The 26,940-nt window shown below is 44.7% G+C and overlaps 2 protein-coding genes across 8 annotated transcripts in view; both read left to right on the forward strand.

The window, feature by feature from the left end:
- The window catches only part of PDZD2 (PDZ domain containing 2), a 326,060-nt gene extending 321,779 nt beyond the window's left edge, over nucleotides 1-4,281 (forward strand). For all 3 annotated transcript variants that reach the window (XM_066602486.1, XM_066602487.1, XM_066602488.1), the window contains one exon: nucleotides 1-4,281. This exon is cut by the window's left edge and continues 656 nt beyond it. The gene's annotated coding sequence lies outside the window, so the exon portion shown is untranslated.
- A 5,293-nt stretch (nucleotides 4,282-9,574) lies between these two features.
- On the forward strand, nucleotides 9,575-23,673 carry ELAC1 (elaC ribonuclease Z 1). 5 transcript variants are annotated; one of them, XM_066602491.1, is made up of 4 exons: nucleotides 9,575-9,727; nucleotides 12,505-12,708; nucleotides 15,618-16,082; nucleotides 23,128-23,673. In XM_066602491.1, the coding sequence occupies exons 2-4, from the start codon at nucleotides 12,552-12,554 to the stop codon at nucleotides 23,595-23,597; spliced, it is 1,092 nt and encodes a 363-aa protein (XP_066458588.1). In that variant the 5' UTR covers nucleotides 9,575-9,727; nucleotides 12,505-12,551; the 3' UTR covers nucleotides 23,598-23,673. The 5 variants fall into 5 exon arrangements, with proteins under 5 accessions (XP_066458588.1, XP_066458586.1, XP_066458591.1 ...); XM_066602489.1 differs by lacking the exon at nucleotides 9,575-9,727 and adding an exon at nucleotides 10,077-10,134; XM_066602492.1 differs by lacking the exon at nucleotides 9,575-9,727 and adding an exon at nucleotides 11,296-11,704.
- Nucleotides 23,674-26,940: the final 3,267 nt, after the last annotated feature.

Raw genomic sequence — 26,940 nt, forward strand, 5'->3', positions numbered from 1 at the left:
GCTCTGTTACAGCAGTCGTGGCTCTTTTCAAGGTGCATTTAAGTTCTAAGGTCTCTTAGCTTTTTTCAAAAAAATTACTTACCCCAGAAAGCTGAAAGAATTGTCACTTGTCAACATAATCCCCCACTTGGCTTACACATTTTTCACAACATCAACACCATGATTGCAAGTTCGCTGTGAATGTTTCTTTAGGGGTCTGTGTTGCCCACTGGAAATCACTGATACAAAAGTGGTACAACTGGAAAATGTTGACCACGGAGAGCGTCCTTCATCCATGTTTCATTCATGCTGTCATTGCATGTCAAGTTCTCCTGGGACATTGTCATATGCGCATCTTGTGATAATCAGTCAACATTTGCTGCACCACCTGGAGGAAACTTTCCGCATCTTCAGGCCTTCATAGAGGATGGTGTGCAGAGATCCTGAGTAGAGATGAGTGAGTACCAAAATGCTCGGGTGCTCGTTATTCGAGTCGAGCTTTTCGTAATCTTCGAGAGCTCTGTTCGAGTAACGAACTCCATTGAAGTCAATGGGAGACTCGAGCACTTTTATATTGGACCCGCCAGGTGCCGAACTTTTTTTTTTCTCTCCCCCCATCTCCCTCCCTCTTCCTCCCTACTCACATAATATTCAGTCTTATTTGAACTGTCGCACCCACAAGCGCTCTTTTTTTCATGTCTGACAGTTTCACCACGTCTCACCCAACTGACAATTAATGTCAATTGGTGTCATTTCACACCAATTGAAGAAAACTGATGATTACGCGCCATTCTTGGAACATAAATGTCACCACTTTAAGTATTGAAAATGATTCTGTGCACTGGACGATGCTGCCATTTGTCTCGCCATAGAATGTCTGCGTCTTCTAAAATGTGTCCCGTGTTTCTATCTGCTCCTATTCCTGAGAAAAAAGTTAGGAGACCGAAGAACTTGAATGCCCCTCGTATCTCTGACCGGAGGGTCTTGTAAAACCAGCTTATATTAAAAAAATAAATAAAAGTTTTGTTTTTGGAAAAGTTGGGCGGCAACCAATATGGTCGTCATTACAATTACAAACAGCAGCTGCGCATCAGTATAGGTTTGCTTTTCTAGAGTCTAGAATAGCAGTGATGAAGGAGCGCTAATTGCTGCCAATTACATTGTCACTCAGCTTTCCCAAGCAAATATAATGGCTGATCAGAAGTTATTTCAATTACAAGAAGACTGTTGTGTCTATAAATGATGCCGAGTACTGAAGCTGCACCATCTTGTGGGCAACTGATGCCATATACAGACGAAGTAGAACCGAATTTGTCATTTAACCCTTATTTGTGCATCTTTTGAGTAAAGAGATTGCAGAAGGTTTACCAGCAGTCCTATGTAAAATTACAGATAACACGTTTTGAAGTCCTTACTGTCCGAACTGACAAACTCAACCCTGCAAAATCTTTAATATGTGGTAAAGGGCTGATGGTGTATTGATAATAAAGGACTAGTGCCATCTTGTGGACAGTCACCTTACTAACAAATCACATCACCAGTCATACAATGATATATATATGCAGACAGATAAATCACTATATATATATATATATATATTTAAGAGACAGAGAATGTTATTTTCTTACCATGAAGCCCCCCATCATCAGCGGGTAAATTCCTTGTATTATCAGAGTAGATTTGACTATTTTTATCTTACGGTCTGCAGCTGAGGACTCTCCAACTCTTGGTATAACTACAACTTTCAGTATGTTCTTAGAGCCTGAGGATGTTGTGGTATGCTGGGAGTTGTAGTTCCACGACAACTGAAGAGACGCAGGTTGCAGATCACCAATATAGAGATGAAAGTATTTTAACACCGGAAAGCCAAATATGCAGCACCTTGTCTATAGTGGATGCATAGGGGACTTCTTGCAATAATGGTTTTGTGACATCCTTTAGCATCATTTCCATTTATTATTGGGAGGATCAGTTGGTTAACGAGCCTAGAAATTACATCACTGGGAACTGAAGGCTTCTACCCCCCATCACAGAGTATGTTCCCCATATTATAACAGCACTACTCTTCTGGCTATTGCTATTACAGTGTATTGTAAAAGCAGGCCGCAGGGGGCGATCTGGTAGCTGTTCTCATCCACATGGTAGGGGGGGTGCTGGCTCGACCCATCTCGGTAGTACTGGAGGAACATGTCTATTCTGTGTAGTTTCTGTGTAGTTTCAATACTTCACACTATTGAAAATCATCTCATTTTTATCTTAATGAGCTAAAGCTTAGCGCGGATCAGTCTTGTAACATCTTTATAGAGATCAGAGTTTTATTTTTCTGATATAGAGCCCCAGATCCCCTGCATAGATATGGCATTAACACTAGAACCGCTGGTTACAGTCTGGTTACCTGCAGCCACTACTAGGGGGCGCTTACTGATTATATAGTGAAGTCAATAGTGAAACAGTATACAGTAATCTCCAGGGCTCCCCCTAGTGGTGGCTGCAACTGCAAGATAATCTGCAAATGTAGAAGCACTGTAGGGGTTGAATTACTGCAGCTGCTTCAGAGGCCCCAACCCACGTATTCAGTAACGTCTCGTCACTTCCTTATAAAGCCACCGCTCATACGCAGCCTGCCCTCTGACAGCAGTCGGGATTTGGGAGAATCCATCGACTGGCTTTCCTGATCAGTGTTAGGTATGAATTATTGACACATGGGAAATCCCCTTAAGGGGTGCATTCACACAGGCGACTGCAATATTGGTCCAAGAAACTCCGACTGATATGACACTCTTAAACCTGCAATTCTGGCCTGCAAGAGTGATGCGTTTTGCTAGAAAAATGCATCACCGCACGTGTGACTTTCTTGCATGTGAAAATCATATGTTGTTGCAATAGTAAAAAATAGAAAATCGCAATCACTTAAAACTCGCATTTACATGTGATTGTGATGCTAATTTTGTTAAATTCCTTAGGGAGTTAAACCGAATCTCCCAAAAAAAAAGGACATGCAGCAATTTTTTTTATCCTGGACTATCGCCCATGTGAATTATATCAATGAAATCAATTGGTAATTTTCATGTGCGATGTATGACCGTGATATCTGACCATATATCGCACGTAAATATCACCCATGTGAAAACACTCTCACCTATGAATTCCATAGTCCTGGACTGAATGTGTTTATATGGGGCCGATATGTGAGGGTCATGAACGGCTTAAGTAGTCACAAAGCAGAATTTTCTGTTATAATTGATCATTTGGGTTTTTGTACCTTTTTACATATTTCTTGTTTAAGGCCGGAGGCGCACTTACCATGTTGCGCCTTAGAGGTTCAAGTGCAACTCGCATTGGGCTCCACACGGACATGCAGATGGCCCACACATGCACAGGCATTTACATGTCCTAATTGTCGTCAGTGATATGGACGATAATAGGGCATACGATGAGCTTTTACACGCAGACGGCATTGTGCATAGCCCCAAAGTCTATAATGGCTCTCTAAGCTGTCCGTGAATTAACATACACAGACCAAAGTACACGAGTATGCCGGACCCTTATGCCATCGGAGGAGAGGACAGTCCTGTATATGTAGGAGGACTGATGAATTCATCACCTATCGCCTTGCACTTTTTTGATATAAAAATTGGGAACAAGGGTCAGTCAGAAACTTGCCCCCCATAATCTGCCGCTTCCCTGACTTGCAGATTCTCTTCTCTCTTTAAGGTCAGTATTAACTTAAAGGAACATTGCAGGCCCTGAGGGGGCGGGGCATGGCGGATGCTTTCATTGGTGTTCTTTAAACTAATCTGCCATGCACCGCCCCCTTGGGCCCTGCACTAAGGTCCTTCACACATCCCCCTTTATCCTTAATCACTACTCAGAAATAACCAGAAAACTCTGGGTTCCTTCATGGAAACCATCAGAAGCCAGGAGACTCACACAAGGGTGTTTTTATTTTTTTTTTAATCTTGTGATCTGTTTAAAAAGAAGTAACGGCAAATACACCACAAATAAAACTTTATTTAGCAATGCAAAGTAACAGATGTTTTGTCCCGGGTCACGACCGCTGTCCTCTACGTCCTCACATGTTACATTGTTTCAACAGTGCAGATGATTTTGTAACATATTGTATATTTTGTTTATATAATTCTGTCTTTTGTCGGATTTGCCTTGTACATGACACCGGTGCAATAACACACAATAGACTGTACATTTGTAATGCTGCTTTTCCTCAGCTATGTAAATCTGATATTGTATCTTGTTTTTAGTAGTTTTACAAAAAATAAAACTCACAATATTGCAGCGACTATTGTTTGTGTTTCTTCATTTTGTAGTTGGGAACAATTGTTTCCAAATAGCTGAATACCATATGTAACTTTGGTCTTTTCTGTAATTTTCGCATTGTTTGTGTTCCCCATGTGCCTTGAAAGCACCACGGAACAAGTTGGCACTATACAAATAAAGATTATTATTAGACGTGTCACGGCGACATGTCAAGTTTTGATCAGTGGGGGCCTGGGTGCAGAGCCCTCCACTGATTGCTGGAATGGAGGGGCACAAATGCGGTATTGGTGTTTCTTGACGCCACCAGCAAGTGCTGGTGGAGTCAAGAGTGAGGGGGTGACGCCCCCTGTACGTGATAGGCTGCAGAGGAGGCTGGGCTGCAGGTCCTGCCAGGCCACTAACCTTTGTCCACAGCTCCTTGGATTGATATTGGAGAGAGCGGCTCCAGCTGCAGCCTCACATGCAAGGGCCTTTACCGCCGGCGGCACCCCGTTCTGTGCAAAAGTGTAGACTGGGCTCGGCAGCAGGAAGGGCACACGGCGGGAGCGCCGCTGACAGAGGCGCCAGAGGAGCAGCTGCAATAAGTCCCCAGGGCGTCAGGGACACAATTCTCCTTCCCCAGCACACTCAGAATTCTGGCGTTTAAGCTTTTATAAATGTCCCCCTATATGTCTATATTCATCTGCCAAGGAGAGCTGACAAGGAACAATGACAGCGGAAAGGGAACAGCACCCTGGTGACCAGTTCTGACCCTCCATTTCAATGATCACTGGGGGGTCTCATTATCCAGATTCCCACTGATCAAAACATTTGACTTGTTGCTGCAACATGTCAAAAGTTTTTTTTTAAATTTAGTTACTCTATAAGGGCTTATTCAGACGACCGTATATCGGCCGGGTTTTCAAGTTCTGGGACTTAGCTCCGCCCCCTTCCATTACAAATAGTGTCGGGGGGCGGAAAGGGGGTGGGAGCTCAGTGCGCTGCTCCCAGCTCTTCCAGCCTCCTCCCCCTGCAGAGAGGGACGCCGTATATTGGCCGAGCATGAAAACCCAGGCCGATATACGGTCGTCTGAATAAGCCCTCAAGTACAGCTGCATTGTTTGAGTTTGCAGTAGTCTGAAATCCACCTCCTGTTTCATTAGACTGCTCTGCCCCTATGCTTTACACTGCTGTCCTGCCTTTTCAATTTGGGTGTTGTATATACTGTAAGCATAAGTTCAGTAAACAGATTTCCATTACAGTGAAGGGATTGATTAACTACAAACAACTAACCTACCAGCTCACGATTCGCCAGCAACACACATACTGAGGGGAGGAGCCTTAAGGGGGAGGAGCCTGTGCATGTGCTTTAAATGGCTTTGGAACGCAGAAGAAAGTGATACCATTAACATAGGTAATGTCTGACCATTTTTTGTATCTCGTGATAATAAATGTCTCTGATTCTAAACTTCACTGTCCTGAAACAAAGACTCCAGCTCATTTATTCCACTTCACTTCTGTAAGGTCCCATCTGTCCGCACTTCAATTAACGCCTGCGGATTTGTGGATGCCATGCACAGAAAAATAAATCACAGCATGCTTTATTTTACCGCGAATTCTGTGCGGATGGACCGCATTGATCTCTGGAAGCGAGCGGTCCGCAATGCATCCGCAATTCAATTGTGGATTTGTAGGCAGATACCTCTCTGGTTGTTTGGAGACCAAGCAGGGAGGTGGGGAGAAGGTGAAAGGCAGGCACTTTGGTCAGGCAGACATGTTTTTTTCCACGCGCACGATCTGCAGTGCATCCATGCTGAAAAAATGCATCTGCGATCGCCAGCAAGCATTTAAAAATAGTTTCTGCACTGACACGCAGGTCTCTTACATAGTATGTTAGACCAAAAAAAGATATGTCCATCCAGTTCAGTCTATTACCCTGAATGTTGATCCAGAGAAAGGCAAAAAAAAATGTGGTAGAAGCCGATTTCCCTCATTATAAGGCTGGATTCAGACGAACGTATATCGGCTGGGTATTCATGCCCAGCCAATATACGTCGTCTCTCTCTGCGGGGGGGGGGGGGGGGGGTGAGAGTCTGCAAGAGCCAGGAGCAGTGCTCTGAGCTCCTGCCCCCTCTCAGCCTCCTCTCCGCCCCTCTGCACTATTTGCAATGAGGAGAGGTGGGATGGGGGCAGGGCTAATTTGTGGAACTTAGCCCCGCCCCATCCCGCCTCCTTTCATTGCAAATAGTGCAGAGGGGTGGAGAGGAGGCAGAGAGGGGGCGGGAGCTTAGTTCCTGCTCCTGCTCCTGGCTCTTCCATACCCCCCCCCCCCTGCAGATGAGGACACCGTATATCGGCTCGCCGTGAAAACTGAGCCGATATACGGTCGTCTGAATCCACCCTTAGGGAAAAAATTCTTTACCGACTCCAATCTGGCAATGAGAATAATCCCCCTCTGAGGTTATTAGTAATATAACATATATTGTATCACTCAAGAAAGGCATCCAAGCCCCTCTTGTACTCTTCTAGTGAGTTCACCTTCACCATGTCCTCAGGCAGAGAGTTCCACAGTCTCACTGCTCTTACAGCAAAGAACCCTTTTCTATGTTAGTGTAGAAGCCTTTCCTCTAGCCATTGAAATAACCAAATAGCTTAACAAGTTCAACATGTGCTCTTTTCCTGTGTAAAAGTGCTGGAAAATTGGGCATTCTATGTTTATTTTTTACGTGGTGTAAATGCAAATGCAAAATCCGCGCTTGTGCACAAACCTATTGAAATCAGTGGGTTCTATTTTCTGTGTACTGCGTGCGCAAATACATTTGTGTGACACAGGCTTACGGGCTCCTTCACATGAGCATTGGCACACGCCTCAGCCTATGTTTTTGCAGAACAAACCATGCCTTTTTTTGTGTGCATATTGGCATATTTTACTGTACTTTTTCCATGCGGTGAGCACTTGCACGCGGCGACGAGGCTAACCGCATGGAGTAGGTAATTACAGATTTGTTCTTTTTCCAGCAGAATTATGCAGCGCATCACACATCTCCTTGCATTTTGTGTGCTCATTTGTGCACCCCGATTGACTTCTATGGGGACCTTTGATGCACAAATGCACAGAAAAGTAGAGCATGTTGTGGTTTTTTTTGCACAACCGAAACATGCATGCAAAATATGTGCATGTGAACAAACCCAATGAAATCAATGGGTTTCTATTTTCTGCATAAATGCCCGTTTGAAGGAGCCCTAAGCGTTGGAGCGTCTCACTGAGGCGTGGAGGAGAGGCTGTCTACAGATTATCTTCTAGCAGGTATTATAGTCTCTGCCATCACAGTGAGGGCCGCACTGCTCGGTCCTTTTATGGTGTATAATCTTCTGTATAGCATCCTCTCTGTCTGTGGAGCGACAGGATGAAGCTGAGAGGACATGTGGGGCTCATCCAGGACAGGATCCTCTGCTAGTTCATTAGAAGCTTTGGGATGGCACAGTGGGCGCGGAGCTTCTGAGTGCGGGAGGGCATCATGGCAGCCCGTGCCCGCAGCTGAGAGAACAGAGCCTGCAGATGGGGAACGCTGCATATGGGGAAATGCTGGCAGCTCCATATTTTACCCCCAGGGCTTCAGGTCCAGAACCTCAGGTGTTCGTGCTTCGGCCACTAAAAAGAACTTCTTTCCACAGTGGCTGATCGACGCTCTGCCTCCCGCATGTTGGCAGGTCCAAGGGAGCTGCTTGCCTTCTGCTCTGCCATCCACTACTTAGGCTGCTGGCCCTGAGCGTATGTGGCATTCTGTGTTGTTACACGCTTGATGCTATGATGTCATCACGCCAGTCTGTGTAAGGGCTCTCTTGCATGCATGTATGGCACCTGCATATCACACATGTATTTTTACGTGCCTAACAGGCAGTCCTAAAAGCGCATTGATTTACATTGGGCCATTCAGGCTTGTGTGGTTTTTCACGTAGTATTAACGCTTGTGAAAAAGAACAGCAACATGTTCTAAAATACATGGTAAAAACTGCATTTAACTGTGTGCTGCGTATTATGGGAGTTTAAAAACGTGCAAATTGGAAGGCAGCATTCCTTCAAGCCAAAGTTAGACTCTTTATACAAGCCTCATAACAATGACTGGGATAAAAGTAAATATATACCCATAATACGCAGCCCCTATACGCCTGTGTGATCTGCGGCTGAAAGAGGGATGTGGATTTTAAATTGTCCAGTACTTATCGGGTATATTATCTATATAGCACTAACTGAGTGTCACAGCTTACATGGGCACTATACACGGCAGAATTAGATATTAGGAACTTTCAGGGTTTACAAACTATGTGGTAAGGAGAAAAGCCACAGTGACATAAAACATACAATAGGGGGCGCAGTGACAGAAGACCTATTACTGCCCTCTACTGCTTCTCTTCCATGAATGTGCTGGTCTTATGTCACAGCGCCCTCTGCTGTTTCTCTTCAGTCATTGGACTTCGTCCTGCAGGTCTCATGTTAATGCACCCTCTGCCGCTCGTCTTCTGTCACTGCACCCTCTGCCGCTCGTCTTCTATCACAACTATGCATGTTTTATGTCACACTGCCCTCTGCTGCCTTTCTTCCGTCACTACACTTCGTGCTACAAGTCTTCTGTCATAAAGGTTTATACTGCATGTGTTCTGTCATTACGTCCCCTGAGGCTGTCCATCTTTGGCTCCCCCTGCTGCTTCTCTTCCGTCACTGCGCCCTCTGCTGCTCGTCTTCCGTCACTGCGCCCTCTGCTGCTCGTCTTCCGTCACTGCGCCCTCTGCTGCCCGTCTTCCGTCACTGCGCCCTCTGCTGCCCGTCTTCCGTCACTGCGCCCTCTGCTGCTCGTCTTCCGTCACTGCACCCTCTGCTGCTCTTCTTCCAACACTGCACCTCTGCTGCTCGTCGTCTGTCTCTGCGCCCTCTGCTGCGTGTCTTATGTCATACAGCCCTGTGCTGCTCTTCTTCCTCTGACACACTTCGTACTGCAGGTCTTCTGTCACCACGCCCTCTGCCGCTCGTCTTTTGAAACTGCGTCCTCTGCTGCTCGTCTTTTGACACTGCGCCCTCTGCTGCTCGTCTTATGACACTGCGCCCTCTGCTGCTCGTCTTATGACACTGCGCCCTCTGCTGCTCGTTTTTGACACTGCGCCCTCTGCTGCTCGTCTTTTGACACTGCGCCCTCTGCTGCTCGTCTTTTGACACTGCGCCCTCTGCTGCTCGTCTTCTGTCACTGGACTGCGCCCTCTGCTGCTCGTCTTCTGACACTGCAGCCTCTGCCGTTCGTCTTCTGTCAGAGGGCGCCTCTGCTGCTCCTCCACTGTCAATCCGCCCTTCGCTGCAAGACGAGCAGCAAGAGGACGCAGTAACATAACACATCTAGCATGTAGTGAAGTACCAGAAATCGAGCAGCAGGGGCCGCAATAGCAGAAGACGAACAGCCCAGTTCGCCGTTATTTCCCGCATCAGAGGGCTCCGTGACAGCAGGTGAGCAGCAGAGGGCGCAGTACCCTTAGACATGCAGCATGAAGCGCTATGACAAAAAATGAGCAGCAGAGGGCGCCGTAACATAAGACACGCAGCATGCAGTGATCTTTCATCATTCCGCCATATTTCAGCTTCCGGGCGGCATATATCTATATTACACCTCAGTTCGGCACTATGCAGCAGTTCCAGCAACCTCATTGGTTCTGATTCACAATTCCAGCAATCTCATTGGTTGTTTGGCTTGTGTGATTCAACCTCATTGGTTGTTTGGGTTCCCTGATTCAACCTGATTGGTTGTTGGTGCCGGACTGGGGTGTAATATAGATATTCCATAGGAGGGTGTAGTGATGAGCACTGCTGACTTCCGGTTCCGGATGCTGCACGTGGTTGAGCCGGGAGATTTGGAGGTGCAGTCAGTGTGCTTTTGGGGGGAGGGTCTTTATTTAACCACTTAATGACTCGTGGTCACGTGACTGAGAATGCTCTGTTGATGGAATTGTTCTGTTTTCATTGTGCACCCTGTTTTAGACTCTGCTTGTTGTCAGTGAATAGAGACACCTGGGCTGCGGTTATACAGTTGGGGCATTTGTTGCAGATCTGAGTCTACCCTGCAGCACTGATCCATCACGTGACCCCCAGGATGTGTAGATGACTGCACTGCTGTCCATCTCCGGCCCCTCCTATCTCTGGGGGGAGCCACTGCTTTGTATTCCTCTATCTTCATTATAACACTTCAGCTGCTTATTGTATCTGTTTCCGGGAGAGCCAGGTGACCCCCGGCGGATCCCCCTGTTGCCCAGCTTTCTCGATCTGCATAATGTGATCGACTTTATTGAAGGGTCATCTGACTTACTCAGATTGTAGCTCCACAAGCCCCCATGTGTAATAATCATAGAATGATAGGCTGCAGCAGCCAATCGCTGAGCTCAGTGACTGATCAGCGGGTAGACCCGGCGCAGCGGTGCTGGACACAGCGGGGAGGACAGCCTGGTACTGTATGTTGTTACACATGGAGCTCAGAGCTGAATAGGTTGGATGACCCCTTTATAGGATTGATGACCTATAGCTTCTCCCCCCACACTGACATCACAATAATAATCTTTATTTGTATAGCGCCAACATCTTCCGCAGCGCTTACATAGACGGGGGGAATACAGAGAGACAAAAATTATAGAACCACGGTTAGATAGTAATCAGTTGATGGAAACAATTGGGGTGCGGGTCCTGCTCCAACGAGCTTACATACTACAAGTAATGGGGTGATACAGAAGGTAAAGGGGCTGGAGATGTGCACGGTATGGTGAGGTGGAGAGTGAGGGATGCTATACACAGACAATGGTCAGACATTTAGCCGTGTGACAGCAGAAACAGTATGACTGCAGGAGCGGTTTATGATGGCTAGCAGTGATTGCAGTCAGTAGGTCAGGGAGCATGTTATCAGGCGGAGTACACAGGGGTTTGTTTAGGGAATGCGGTATGCCTCCCTGAAGAGGTGCGTTTTTAGAGCACGCCTGAAGTTCTGCGAGTCCTGGATTGCCCGGGTATCCTTTGGTAGTGCGTTCCAGAGGACAGGTGCTGCTCTGCAGAAGTCTTGAAGGCAGGAATGAGAAGTTTGAATTAAAGGGGCGCTCAGTCTGGTTTCGTTAGCAGAGCGGAGAGCCCGGGCTGGGTGATGGATTGAGATGAGGGAGGCGATATAGGGGGGCGCTGCACTGTGGAGGGCCTTGTGGATGAAGGCAGTGAGTTTAAATTGAATTCTGTATTTAACGGCAATGGCGTGTAGGCTGAGCGGGTGCAGTTGGTGCTCCATTCATTTCAATGAAGCTGATGGATATACCCCAGCGCATGCTGCTCTCCCGTCTCCTGTAGTCCCATTGAAAAGGAATGAAGTGGCAGCACGACTGTCTCCTGGGGGGGGCAGTGATGTGGCCGGGGGACATGGGATCTCAGACCTCCCCCCGATCAGCAGGTTATACTGTGAGTAGGACAGGATTTGGGATCCTTCTATAGACACTTTACAGGTTTTGTCCTCGGCGACCAATCCTTATTGCTCTGATGCATCTACAGTATTACATGAAGCTGCTCTATTGTCTTTACCGTTATATGTCTACAGCACCACTGCAGACTGATGAGTCTCCATGGTTACTGACTACAAACAAGTCCTGTAGTCTGATTCAGCAGTCACCCTCCTGTCTGTCCAGAATCTGTAGATATTGGACAGACAGGACGATGACGCCGGATCAGACTAAACAGGGTTAGTAGTTTGTAACCATGGAGACGCACCAGTCTGTATAGATGTTGGATACAATTAAAGTGACCCTCTGTGGTTTTGGCCCGACGTTTTGACCTGGGGGTAGAGGGGTATATTACCTGCAGTTGTACTCTGACGCCCTTCCAATCTGCCCGTTCTGGCATTTTTAGCCGTCCAAGATGGCAGCAGCATTTCTCTACCTACCTAATGCACGCACTTCACTGCTCCCGAATAGCCAGTGCTGACCACATGATTGGCCGAACAGAGAGCAGGAATAGAGCAGTAATAGTCTAACACGACCAATGCTCTATGGGGATTCGGTAGTATGAAGATTGTGTCGGCCATCTTGCACAACTGAAAATGGGACTCAGACTGGTGGATTAGCGGAAGAGAAGGACTGAAGTTAGTTCCCTCCGGGACAGAGGGTCACGTTTTAGGTGGATTTGCTCCTGTAGAATGACTCTCCTGCATGTATTAGGAATCTTGTGAAGTATCCTCCTGTATATATCATATATCGTGTGCGCAGGTTCCCACTTGCTGATTGGCTGGAGGTGAAGCATTCTGTCCGCTGCCATGTCCATGGATGTTACGTTTCTGGGGACAGGGTCGGCATATCCATCTCCCTGCAGAGGGGCTTCGGCCATTGTCTTCCGGACTGAAGGGGAGTGCTGGCTGTTTGACTGTGGGGAGGGCACTCAGACTCAGTTCATGAAGAGCGCCCTCAAGGCAGGTAAGGAGCAGTGCACACAGTTGTCTGACAGATCCCACTAGATCTCTTTCTGGAAGCACTGGGAGACAAGTAACATGGCCGCCATTACTACTCTCACTTGTTTAGTTGCCCAGTTTTCCAAGACCCCCAAAAGGCAGATCTACTTGTACAGCTAATATTTCTGCATAATTCTTGGTATTTTATTCAGTATCTTGCTTATGGGAAAGCTGAGTGACAACCAATATGGCTGCCGCTACATGTCTCACAGGAGCAGTCACCCATCTGTCATAGACTCGATGATCAGAGCCTAAGACTAGTTTGTCCAGGAGGTATCACTGGTTTCAGGAGTCTAGGAAAGCTGGATGATGTGGAAGCTTTAAAGGGGTTGAGCTAAGTGTAACCCTTATCCTGTGGATAGGGGATAAGTGTCTGGTTGGTGGGAGACCGACCATTGGAAACCCCACCGATGACTAGGATGGGGGTCCTGTATCCAGCTGTATGAGTGAGCAGTGGGGCATGTGTTAATTTCAGTGAGACTGCTGGGGATTGCGGAGTACAAGCGTTCGGTAATCTCTGGCAGTCCAAATGGAAATAAATGTATCAGCAGTGCGGATGCTTGACTGCCACTCCATTCATTTGGGGGATACACAGAACCCCCTCTTCTTGTCATTGGTTTCAGCAGTTATTTCCCTACCAATCACACTTTTTCCCTAACCACAGGGGTTATAAGGGTTAAGCTTGACATGAAACCTTTAATGACCGCCATATTGGTTGTTACCCAATCGTCTTGGAACAGAGGATGCATAACTGGGGACATATCCATGCAGAAGTCTGGGAAAGCTGCATGACCTCGTTTTTGGGATTTTCAAATGGGGTTTTCAGGACTTATTGATGGTGTGTCCTTAGCATAAGCCATTGATATTTGATACATGGGGGGGGGGGGGGGACACTCCCATCTTTAAGGATCCTAAATGATCAGCTGAATTAAGTGGCTGCCGCCTTGCAGTGAGTGTGGCATCCTTTTTATTATCTCTACAAGCAGTGGCTCATCCGTACTGGCACCTCTGCCTGATTCTTCAACTGTATGTCGCTCCTTGATTCTGCTAATCAGTGGGGATTCCGGGAGTTGGTCCCTTATCGATACTTATTGCTAACTTATTTTTAAAGATATTTAAATGAGTTGTCCAGTTGTAAACTAGTGATGCTCTATCATTAGAATAGGCAACCAATAGATTGGCAGAGGTTCTCTGCTCTGAACCCCCTCTGATCATCTGTTTGCTGGGTTGGTGTGTTTATGCAGTGAGCTGATTTTTGCTGATGGCTTTTCCCACTGCAGTGGCCAGGCGTGGTATTACGGGCCATTCACGTCAATGGTAACCAAGCCTGTAATACCAAGCCTGGCCACTGCAGTGAGAACAGAGCTGACTACTTTCTGCAGAAATCAGTTCAGTGCACAAACGCAATATCCCAGACAACAGCTGATCGGAGTGGTTCCCTAGTGGCGGACTCTTGCTGATCTACTATTGATGACTTATTCTTTGGATAAATGATCAATTGTTTTCAGCTAGACAATCCCTTTAATCACTTCAAGACCGCCATAGTGGTTGTCGCCTCGCTTCTGTTTTATATTGCGGATACAGAAGGATGCATAACTAAGCAGTCCATAGAGTAGTGGTAGCCATGTTGTTTGTCACCCAGCTTTCTCAGAAGAAGCCACAGCTACATGTAGAGTTACAGCACATCTTCCAGTGACGCCTCAGTGGTTACGTTTTATTTCTGTCGTCTTATAACTATCAGTCGTGTAGATTTCCTGATCGAGGCGTAATTATTTATTGGACTGCTATTTAAGTCACGTCTGTAATCCCTGGTAGTGAAATAGGAGTCGTGCAGAGATAATATCTGCATCCTGCCCCATGTGCTGCCTGCTGCCCGTTATATTTTATGATGTGTGCATATCACAGCTGTCACCAGCTCCGCTGAGCCCGGCAGCTGCAGGATCCAGTGCCAGCACCTAACGGGATAAAATAAGAATGTCAGGACTCTGCCGGGAACTTTGGGAGATATTTTTGGGCTTCCTCCTGAATGACATATTTATTCCTCATAATTTCATTCAAGAGTCTGAGAGCCGTTCATTGCATTAAAGTCACAGAAAAAAATCACTTATAGTATTACATACGGTACTGTGCAAAAGTTTTAAGAAGGTGTGGAAAAAAAATGCTGAAAAGAATGCTTTAAAAAAAAAATAAAAAAATAGAAGTGTTTATTTTTGTTAATTTACAAAGTATAAAGTGACTGAACAAGAGAAATGTAAATCACATCAGTATTTGGTGTGGCGGTCTTTTACCTTGAAAACATCATTAGTTCTTTTAGGTATGCTTGCACACAGTTTTTGAAGGAAGTCGGCAAGGAGGTTGTTCCAGGCATCTTGGAGAACTAACCACAGATCTGTGAATGTTGGCTTGCCCAAATCCCATGAATGATGATAGGATCAGGGCTCTGTGCCGGCCCTATCATCACTTCCAGGACTCCTTGTTCTTCTGTACACTGAAGACGGTTCTTAACAACATCAGTTGGATGTTTTGGGTTGTAGTTCTGTTGCAGAATAAATTAGTGTCAAGCTGACACCTCCTATTTTTGTAAAAATTCTTACTTTGCAGCATTTTTTCCCCACTTGCCTAAAACTTTTGAACAGCACTGTAGACTGAGTACAGCAGATTTAGCGCTGTATTTATAGCAGAAGTACATAAAAATGTTAAGAACACTACAGTCTGAGTGTAATGGGAGAGTTGTGTGAATTGCGACTCATTTATTAAAATTTTGAAAGGTTTAACAGATAGCAGATTCTTCACATTCAGTCGCTAAGATGAGCCATATCAAAATGATTGATGGGCTTTATACATGGTGTCTCATTATGGTCTCACTGTCTGCAGGCAAAATCACCAAGATCTTCATTACTCACCTCCATGGCGATCACATGTTTGGCCTCCCCGGGTTTCTCTGTACTGTCAGTCTCCAGTACGGCTCTAAGCCTACTAAGCAGCATGTGGATATCTATGGTCCGGTGGGTCTGAGGAACTTCATCCGGATGAGTCTGGAAGTGTCTCATTCGCAGCTGGTTTTTCCTTATACCATCTATGAATTGCTGCCTTCAGAAGACCAGTCCCCAGCAGAAGAGTTCAAAGACTTCTCCAAGTATAGTGGAGACTGTTGCCCTTCTCCCCCAGAGGAGCAGATTATTTATGCTGATCCTACTGATGGGACCTACTGTGTCCTTGAAAATAAGCAGTTTATGGTAAAAGCATTTAAGCTCTATCATCGGATTCCATCGTTTGGGTTTGTGATCACAGAGAAGGATCGACCAGGAAAACTGAACATCAGTAAACTACAGGAACTCGGTAAGTTCTGACAATTTGGAAAGATATATATACTCTCTTCTCACTATACAGCTGTGACGGGGACTTAGCTGACTTTGGTGTCCCTAATGCTGCTATGATGTAGCTGTATACAGCCATGGTGTCCTTTCCTCAATAAGTCTGTGATTCCACCTTGACTTTGACTACCACTTGCAGTGCCAGTATGGGGGAGATGCTTCCTGCACTGTGGTAATGCCTGTAATTAGATTTAAGCACTGTGTAAGGACCCCTTTTAGATGGGCCGATAGTCACCCAAGTAATTGTTCAAAAGAGCAATTACAGGCGACTCATCCTATGTAAACACGGGACGTTGGCAGGGCAAGTGAGAGACAATCGCTCACTTGTCGAAATTGCTTGGTTTATAGCCCCCATATAAACAAAGTGACTGTCGGCCCGTTTACCTCCCCAGCGACATAACCTATTATGGACCTAATGACACAACATTTGTGTTTTTCTTTTCTTTTTATAGCGTTAATCATGCAGTGTAAATGACATGATAAATTTCCAAATTGTCCAGTCATGACAGCACACATGGAGATTGTCCTGTGATCTCTGTAGGAACAGGAAGAAGAAAAGATGAAAAGCAATCCCCCACCCCCCAAGGAATCGATGGCTGTGATTGGTTCTTCATCCGTTGCTCAGCTAATCAGTGCAGCAGTGGATGAACTAATCACAGCCATCACATTGGTTTCCTCCAGCTCTGCAGTGGTTGGCTGAGCAGCACTTGAGAACCAGTTAGAACCATTGCTTCCTGGAGGCGGTTGAAACATTGCTGTATGTCTGTGGCATCAATAAAGACACATCCGTATTGGTGTGAGGAACATTTTTGTGCGCCCTATATGCTGCTCTTGTGCTAGTTTTTGTGCTTGGTTACTTTGGATTTGGAAGTCCATATCTGTGAACTGAGCGGGCATTCTTTCTCTGCATGCTTCCCCCGTATGGGTTCATTGATGGGCTGCTGACATCCTTTTTCTTCTGGTGACTATCAGATGACATGGCTGAACTCCTCAAAGGCAGTGAGAGAAACCGAGTGTGAAAGAGGTTCAGTAATCAAAATCCATTCGGGATGAGACGTTCGGGGTCTTAGATCTTGTCACAGAATGGTGTTTGCTGTGAAGGAAACATTGAAACAGCTGATTATGGATGAGTGGGCAGAGAAAAGTGGTCATCTCTCGAAAGTTTAAAGATGGGCTTGTCTCTTCTTCAGAGGACATCAAGATACGGAAGTAGATCCCTGAAATCGATATTCAGGTGGCAAAGGAGGTTTAAAAACAACCTCCCTGCTCTTTGAAGACTCTTCAGAACTTAGGGTATCAATCTTCATGGTTTCTCTATCAAAAAAAATTCTGGGAGATGACATCATCTACTCTTGAGATAAATATTGCTGCCACCTTTGTTGCTTACACTATTCTCATTTTTCTTCGCTGAAGCAGAATACCCCCCCCTAGAGAAAATATAATTAATTGTTTACCATTACTCAATATGGACATTGGGTTTCTAGAAGATGTGTCTACTGAAACTGTACAGTTTTGGACTAAAAATGCTCTTCTAGGCAATTCAGCTAGACAAGCACTGTAGCTAGCCTAATGATCTGGAGATATAACCTGCAAGAATAAGTTATGTTTGATCCCCTTTCAACGTAAATATGTATTTGGACTTGAACTTGACAATTCTGGAAAAAGTGACAGACAGTTAATCCAGGGCTTCTTTTCCTCATTATTCCTAGGAAGCAAACCTAATGGTTTTTTTTCAGAACTATAATTAATCTAAAGTCACTTAATAAATATATGGTTTACCACAGATTTAAGATGCAAACTATCAGATCCACAATTCAACCAATTAACAGAAATTGCCATATCCACAATTGACCTAAAGGATGCGTATTAGCACATCCCTATAGACCCAATATACCAAAAGCACTTGATATTTGCAGTCAGATTGGGCTCAGAAATCCCCCACTTTTTGAGTCTACCCTTTGATATTTCTACTTCCTTTGAGTATTTACCAATGTGGCAGTGGAAATGGTGGCCCATCTAAGAGAAACTGAAATAAATATTGTTCCTTATCTTGATGATGTCCTAGTGATGGCCAGTACACTGGGAATAATGAGTATATACCTAGACCAAATAATGAGCCTCTTCTATTAACTAGGCTAGATAGTTAATGTTCAGAAATCTTACCTAGTCTCGGGACCCATAAAATATTCTTGGGGGCCCTCCTGGAATCGTGGTACTTCTTTCTTCCTCTTACTATAAGAGGGGATATTATTCAGTCTATGACCACCTTCACAGCAGAAGGAAACGTGTTAATAGTAGAGGTGCTGAAAATTCTGAGACTGATGACCTCTTGTATCCAAATGTACAGTTCCATTGTAGGCCCAGGTAATGGACCAGGTGTTCCAGTGCTCCTGGGGATCAAATATCCGTTTCCAATCCTCCAATTACAGAGAATTAAGAACAATTCGTGGGGCTTTTCTTCAGACAGAAGAGAAGCTTGGGGGAAAATGTATTACATTTTTCTGAATATAACAGCAGTGTCGTTTATTCTCCATCAGGGTGACACCAGACACCCACATCTACAAAATCTTACAGAAAGAATCTTCTCCTAGGCAGAGACAACATTAGTATCCATTTCAGCCATACACTCGAAGGGTTCGCAGAACATTGTAGCAGACTACCTCAGGTGGCAGAAGCTAAATTAGGGAGACTGGTCACTAAACCTGGAGGTCTTCAACTCCATCATAAACCAATAGGGACAACCCCAGGTAGACGTGTTCATCACAAAACTAAACACAGTGCTGGAAAATTTTATAAATTAGACATGAGAAGGCCTGTGCTAGTCTATGTTCAGGCATCAGAACCGTTCAGAAGGGACAGTTTTGATGCCTGTAGATAGGTACCTTGCTACACTCTTTAGGAGAGCTTTAAAGTAAAACAATATGGGAAAGTAAGTGAAAGACCAGGCAAAAATCTACAGCTAATGAATACAATTGAGAGCCTTGCTATCAGAAGTGGGGAAAAAAGAACAAAGACAAAAATTCAGAAGGAAAGTAGAGGAGTAAGAGTCACCAATCACAAACTAAAATGTTTCTACACAAATGCACAGAGCATGGGAAACAAACAAAGGGAATTGGATCTCCTAAGGGAGGAAGACCTGAGAGGACCTGGACTTCAAGGTTGGATTTCAGAAAGGCAGATTTTCATGGAATCGGAAAGAGAAGAGGAAGGATCCGATGATCGGATGTTCTTAAGGACAGAAATGTCCAAGAAGTTTGGGAAATATTGCAAAATTAGATTCTCAAAGCACAATCGTTAACAATCCCTAAAAGAAGTAAGACTGGGAAGCACTTTAGGAGACCAGGATAAATGAACACATATCTTAAATACACGCTAAAAAGGAAGGCATTTCTTATTGAAAAAAATGACCATATATTGGATCGACAAGGCAACTGCTAGGTAGATTCACAACTGACTGAGTGATCGTACTCAAAGAGTGGTCATAGGCATGAGGATCTAACACATTGGATATCTCTAGAATAAAAGGGCTACACCTGTACCTTTTGACCACATTACCATGGCTTCTCGATAAAATTCCCATAAGTATTAAAAATCACATTACAGTAGGAACCACATTAAAAGGGATATTGAAGACCCTTCCAAGATTGGAGGTATCTCCGGCACCTTTTCCCTGTCCTGGGTAATCCAGGCTTTCCCCCGAGGTATGGAGAAAGGGATATTTCAACATTGGGAAGATAACCTGAAAGACAAAGCTCACAATTTCCTCCAATATGGATCATGGATGTCTAGGGAATCATTATCACATATCTCCGACCCAGTACCGCTGTCTCCATGGCAGATCATTCAACTCCATCACTTTCTTGTTTCACTACCCTCCCCACGACATTTCTCTTGTATTAAGATGCCCTTTGAACAACCGTGCAACACATAAGGCCCAGTTAGAAACTCCCTATCACGTACTTACCTTCTACTAAATTCACAGTCTGAATCACCAGATCCCATCTCCATAAAAAAAAAATGGGAGTGAGATCTCTCAATGTCGTTTACGGAGAAACAAAAAACTTACACCCTCATGCATAAATACTCTATATCCAGATTTCAAGAGTCAGGGTTCAAGATTCTCTCTCAATGGTACAGGGTGCCCCCCCACCTCCACACCATGATGCCTTCTGTATTGGCCGGCTTCTGGTTGAAGGTATGGAGCATTACATCCAAATTTACAAATTTCCTATTACCTAAATCTCTGTCATTGTTTTTGCTGCACTTAAGTGACATTCCAATATCTACCTATAATTGCTCTGTGGTATGTCATCTGGTGAATGCAGCTCGGGCATGTATCCTAAAACTTATCCTAAAAATTATTCCCCAGGATTTATGCGTGAATGGGAAGTGTGAGACTTGGTTGCACAGATAAGACCCCCATCAACAGTAATTCAGGGGCCATTAACTTTCACTCCCTTATCAGTGTTTAGCTAAAAATGTTTGTGTATCTCTTGTAGAAAGTCAAGCCTGCTGACCTCCCCCCCTCCAACAGTAATTTAGGGATCATAAAACTTTCACTCCGCTATCAGTGCCTAGACAAAAAAAGTTTGTTTTCTGTTTTGCAGAACTCCTTTTAAGTGCGAACCAATCACATCCATATCTGTGCCTTGTCATAAGTATGTATGTTATAAGTGTGTATAAATATGCATGCCTCTTCAGATCCAATCCATTTAAGCCGGAAGAAGTACCCTGCGTTGGTACGAAAGCTCGCTATTATAACATCATGTATTTTTGTTAGCCATTAAAAGGTATCATATCTACAAGATTACGTCGTTTCTCTTGCTGAGAACAATCACATTTTCCTAAAACTTTGGCGTGAGTCAGTGCCACCTCGGCTCTCTTTATGGTTTAATATGATACAGGAGATCAGAGAGATGGATGACCTTCCGGCGTCTCTTAAAGGAACACAAGACAAATTCCTGAAAGCATGGTTTTATTGGAACGAATTCCAAAACTCCCCTGAATATAGATCTTTACATTTTACCTAATACACACGTATAACTACTGGTCCTCTTGGCTACCTACTTTATTTCTCTGCCCCTGTACACCGCTAACTTTTTGCTTTCTCTTACCCACTTTACCTCAATTCTCTTTTTCTCCTCCCCTATATCCCCCCCCTTCTTTCACGGTTCTTGATTTAGGTTAACGCTAGAATAATATCTATAAAGAAAAAAAAAACACTGGCATGCCTGCAAATAGTGTTTTCATGTTTATTCATGGATATACTGCTTATTTTACTTGAATGTTATGACATAAGTTCGCATTTCATAGTGCTAATTGTCTAGATATGCCACTGCACTGATACAGAATTGCAAATGTTTATTTAAAAAAAAATGAAAACTTAAAAAAAAAAGTAGTTGTAAATGTCTGCACATTAGAGATGAGCGAGCACGCTTGGATAAGTCAGTTACTCGAACGAGCCTCGCTCTACTCAAGTAACTGCATTCTTGTCCGAGCGTCCCCGGGGGGGGGGGGGGGGGGGGGGGAGGGGGGTAGCGGGGGAGAGAGTGAGAGATCTCCCTCCCTCCACGCCAACCCGAGCACACTCGGACAAGAATGCAGTTACTCGAGAAGAGCGAACTACGCTCGACTAACTGACTTATCCGAGCGTGCTCTCTCATCTCTACTGCACATCCAACAGGAAGAATGTATCAAGTGGGGTACCACAAGGCCCTTTCCAGTGTTCAATATTTTTATAAATGATCTAGATCAGGGAATTGAGGGGAAACTGATGAACTTTGCCAATGACACAAGCTAGGATGGATAGCTAACACTAGAGAAGAGAGAGAAAGGATTCAAAAACATTTAGACAAGCTGTAACAATGGGCGGTGACTAACAGAATTAATTTCTCCCTGTTTAAATACCAATGCACTACATCTGGGCAAGAAAAAAAAAACATACAGAATGTGAGGAATTCGGCCAAGGAGCAGCACATGTGAAAAAGACTTGGGTATACTAATGGATCACAGACTAAACATGAGTCAACAGTGTGATGCAGCAGCAAACAAGGAAAACACAATTCTGGGATGTATTAAGAGAAGCATAGAGTCTAGATCACGTGAGGTAATTATTCCCCTCTACTCTTCCTTAGTCAGACCTCATCTGGAATACTATGTCCAGCTCTGGGCACAACAATTTTAAAAAGTCATTGACAAACTGGAGCAGGTTCAGAGAAGAGTTACCCGGATGGTGAGCAGTCTGCAAACAATGTCTTATGAGAAACTGATAAAGGATCTGGGAATGTTTAGCTTGCAAAAAAGGCTGGTGGGAGTCTTGATAGCTGTCTACAAATATCCGAAGGACTGTCACAGTGCAGAGGGGTCAGCCCAATTCTCATCTGCACAAGAAAAGACTAGAAGCAATCGGATGAAACTGAAGGGAGGAGACACAGATTAGATATTAGCAAAAACTTTCTGACGGTGAGGGTGATCAATGAGTGGAACAGGTTACCACGGGAGGTGGTGAGTTCTCCTTCAATGGAAGTCTTGAAACAGAGGCTGGACAGACATCTGTCTGGGATAATTTAGTGATCCTGCATTGACCATTCGACAAGGGTCCTTTCATCATCTTGGGCTGAATGAGCCGAGGGCTCTGCATCCACATCTTCACAGAAATTATCGTTTAGATGAGTGGAACAGGTTGCCATGGGAGGTTGTGAGTTCTCCTTCAATTTAAGTCTTTTAGTGATCCTGCATTGACCAAGGGGGTTGGACCAGATGACCCAGGGGTGCGTAGCTAAACTGATTTTTTTTTTTTGTCCTGGGTGTCAGAAAGCCTAGCTACGCCTCTGCAAAAGGACTTAGAACATTGCAATACTTAAAGTGTATCAATTATACTTTTACTGCAAGATCTCAGTTTGTCCGTGAATATGAACATGTGTTTACATCTTGATGCTGAGAAATAATTCACAAGTTGTGATTAGAGTTCCCCTTTAAGCCTGACTATTTACCATGTCATTATTCCTCAGGTATTCCGCCTGGTCCATTATATGGAAAGCTGAAGTTCGGTTTTGCAGTGACCCTGGAGAATGGACAAACCATCTCTCCAAGTGATGTATTGGGAGACCCAGTGCCTGGAAGAAAGGTCTGCATCCTGGGAGACTGCTCGGGAGTCGTTGCTTCAGGAACTGCTACTCTTTGTCAGGGTGCCGACCTTCTTGTGCATGAAGCGACATTAGATGACACTCAGATGGAGAAAGCCAGGGACCACGGCCACAGCACACCCAAAATGGCCGCCGAATTTGCTAATTTGTGTAGAGCCAAGAGGCTGGTCCTGACTCACTTCAGTCAGAGGTACAAGCCCCCAGGACTGGTCAGCGAAGGGGACGAGGACGTGACAGTTCTTAAAACACAAGCAGAAAGCATCCTGACAGATCAGAGCGTGACTTTAGCTGAGGACTTTTTAACCATTAACATTCCACTGACAAAGCCATCGTAGAGCATGTGCTGCTGTTTTACATATTTTACAAGTAATTGTATAGTATATTTTATGTTTGTATATAATTAATAAATCAATATTTTGTAAACAATGCTATGAAAAAGTATTTACCCCTCACCCGATTTCTTCAATTTTTTTTCTCCTTTGTCACATTTAAGGGACAATGCCCACAGAAGGAAATTCCGCGGCGGGATTTCCCGCAGAATATCCGCCGTGGCACGCTGTCATAGGATTGCATTAGTTTATGCAATCCCATGCCGACAACCGCGATTTGACCACATAAAAAACTCAAGTGGTATTTAAATCGTGGCATGTCCTATTTCTATGCGGGCCTCACAGAGGCTCGCACAGAAACATCACCTGAGACACGCCGACTCCGCTCTGTGCATGTGAGGCTGTGTGCCAGCCAGCACATCACAGAGCGGAAGGCACGGGTCGCATCCTGCTGCAAGAATCTCACAGCAGGATTCCGACCCGGCTGTGGGCATGAGGCCTAAAGGTTTTGCATAGAGATGAGAGAGTAAACTCGCTAAGGCACATTACTCGAGCGAGTAGTGCCTTAGTCGAGTATCTCCCCACTCATCTCTAAAGATTCGGGGGCCGGTGACAGGTGAGTTGCGGGGCGAGAGAGGGAGAGATCTCCCCGCTCTCCCCCGCATCTTTAGAGACGAGCGGGGAGATACTCGGCTAAGGCACTACTCGCTCGAGTAATGTGCCTTAGCGAGTATACTCGCTCATCTCTCGTTTTGCATTATCCAACTAATTTTAAAATAAGATAAAGACAACACAAGAAAATACAAAATGCAGCTTTTATATGATTACTTCATTTATTGCAGTTTAGAAATTATTCAAAACCTATATCACACATCTAAGAAGAAAAAAATGTCAGTGCTGCTGAACAACGTACCTCTTTCAGCAGCCGCGGCGGCACGCACTCAGGTCCTCCTCCTGAACTGTCTGCATCTGCCGCCTGGAGGGTGCACACACTCCCATCTATGCTTCTAAAAGGCCAGCGTATGACAAGATCTTGGTCGCCCACCAATGGTTAATGATCTTTGAGTGCATGTATATAGTAATATGCATGTCCCTGCCTGCCCTGACCTCTGGCCTGAATTCTATATTGAACCTGTTCTGTGACCCAACCTCTGGTTGTGTTCCTTGTCCTGAAGTGTGCCGCCTGCCCTAACCCTGACTGTTGAACTGCACATCCTTACACACATAAGGTACTGCACCTAGGCCTGCGACCATTTCCTGAGTAATGACCTGGGGCCCTGGCAGCAAAACACACGATCTTAACTGGTGGGGTTAAAGGGTGAAGACCAGGGTACTTTAGGTGTTGCCTCAGGATTTGTCCCAACGCCAAACCAGTCTGTGGTTCAGTGGATCTATGTCCATTGATCCTGATAAAGTAATTGCCCCCTAAACCCAATAACTGGGTTTGGCACCCTTTGCAGGAACAACTGCACTCAAACATTTGAGATAACTTGTACCGAGACTTTTACATTGCTGTGCAGAAACCTTTGGCGTACCTTTTTTGCAGAATTGTTTTAATTCGGCTATATTCAAGGGTTCTCTGCAATAAATTGCCCCTTTAAGGTCTTGCCACAGTATCTCAATTGGATTTAAATCAGGATTTTGATGTGGGCACTCCAAAACTTTCATTTTTTTGAGCCATTCAAAGGTGGACCTGTTTGTGTGCTTTGGATCTTTGTCCTGTTACATACCCCAACTGTGCTTGAGCCTTAGGCCACAGATTGATGGGTGGACATTCTCTTTCTGGATTTTCTAATAGAGAGCAGAATTTATAGTTCCAATCACTTAAGACAAGTTACTCAGGTCCTGCCTCCCACCATCATTTTGTGTGACTGTTTGTATGATGTTCTTATTGTGGAATGCGGTGGTAGCTTTACACTAGATATCATGGTACCCGTATCTTCCAAAAAGTTCTACCTTTGACTCATCAGTCATTAGCCCAAAAGTCTAGGGGCTTATTTGTTTTTTCTTTTTTTTTTTCTTTTTACAAATGTGAGACACCTTTTTTTTTCTTTTTTTTGGTCAGCAGTGATTTGCACCCTGCCACTCTCACATGGATGCTATTTTTGCCCAGTGTCTTTTTTTCTTTTATGGTATAATTGTGTACATTGACCTTAATTGAGACCTGCAGGTTTTCAGATGTTCATCTGGGTTCTTCTGTGACCTGCTAGATAAGTAGTTAATGTGTTCTTAGTGAAATTTCGGCCAGCCAACATCTCCTGTGAGTGTTTACCACTACTCAAAAGTTTACTCCATTTGTATTTCATCTTAATGGGGCTTCACTTCTCTGAGGTGATGGTCTTACATTATCCTCAAGCTGCCTCTGGTACAATGAATACATAATTGATTCTATGATAGTGAGCTGCTGAGGCATTAATGCAAACCCAAACAAGAACATCACCATGTTTTGAGGCCAGCTTCACACAGACAGACCGGATTCCGCATGCAGGAGGGCGGCAGTGAATTCCAGGTGTGAAGCCGGTCAGTGATCCTGCGCACCTGAATGTTCTGTATTGCGTATGACCCTGGCAGATCGTTGCCTGTCCTGTGCGTATAGTATTTTCTTTTCCTACTATTTGTATTTCCTGCACCGTTGGTAAGCGAAGTTGATGGAGGCTGACGGTGCGGAATCTATGGTAAAATAGATCATGCTGTGATTTTTCCCCTCTGCGGAATATGCAATTTATGTCCACGAGTGTGAGCGTAAAAGCGAATTTACATGCTTTACAATGTCTGCGTTTTGCCATGGATTACGCAATTGGAATTCGCCTGTGTGAAGCTGGCCTTATACTTCAGCTATTAGATTCTTTCAGTAAAATGCTGTCTGTAATGTCTTACGGTCGCATAACTAGCTTTATCTAGTCTGCCAATAGCGAATTGTTCCTGAAGTCCTGCTTTGTTCTTGGTGCTCATGAATAAACTTTCATGTTTATTTTCTTTCTTTCTGAACAACCGTGCTCTCCTGTATTTCATCAGTGATGAGAGCTTCCTGGAGGTGGCAGAGTTAAATTCTTGGGTTCTTTGAGATGTCTTCTAGCTTCTTGTGCTCCGAATCTATGCTGATCTTGTTGGGAAGGCCAGGTTATTTTACTCAAAGCAATGATTGCTTAGTTAATCGTTGGATCCCGTGTAAAGGTCCATTTAGATACGATTATCGCTCAAAGACATCTTTTGAGCGATAATCGTTGTGTCTAACTGCACTGACATTGTGCAGTTTTCGTTAAACCATCGCTCATCGTAGTCTTTCAGTGTGCTGAAAGATAACAATGAGTCTTATCAAGAATTCACAGCAGGATACAGCTGATACTAT

Source organism: Eleutherodactylus coqui, chromosome 5 (genome assembly GCF_035609145.1).
Source record: "Eleutherodactylus coqui strain aEleCoq1 chromosome 5, aEleCoq1.hap1, whole genome shotgun sequence".
Classification (NCBI taxonomy): Eukaryota; Metazoa; Chordata; class Amphibia; order Anura; family Eleutherodactylidae; genus Eleutherodactylus; species Eleutherodactylus coqui.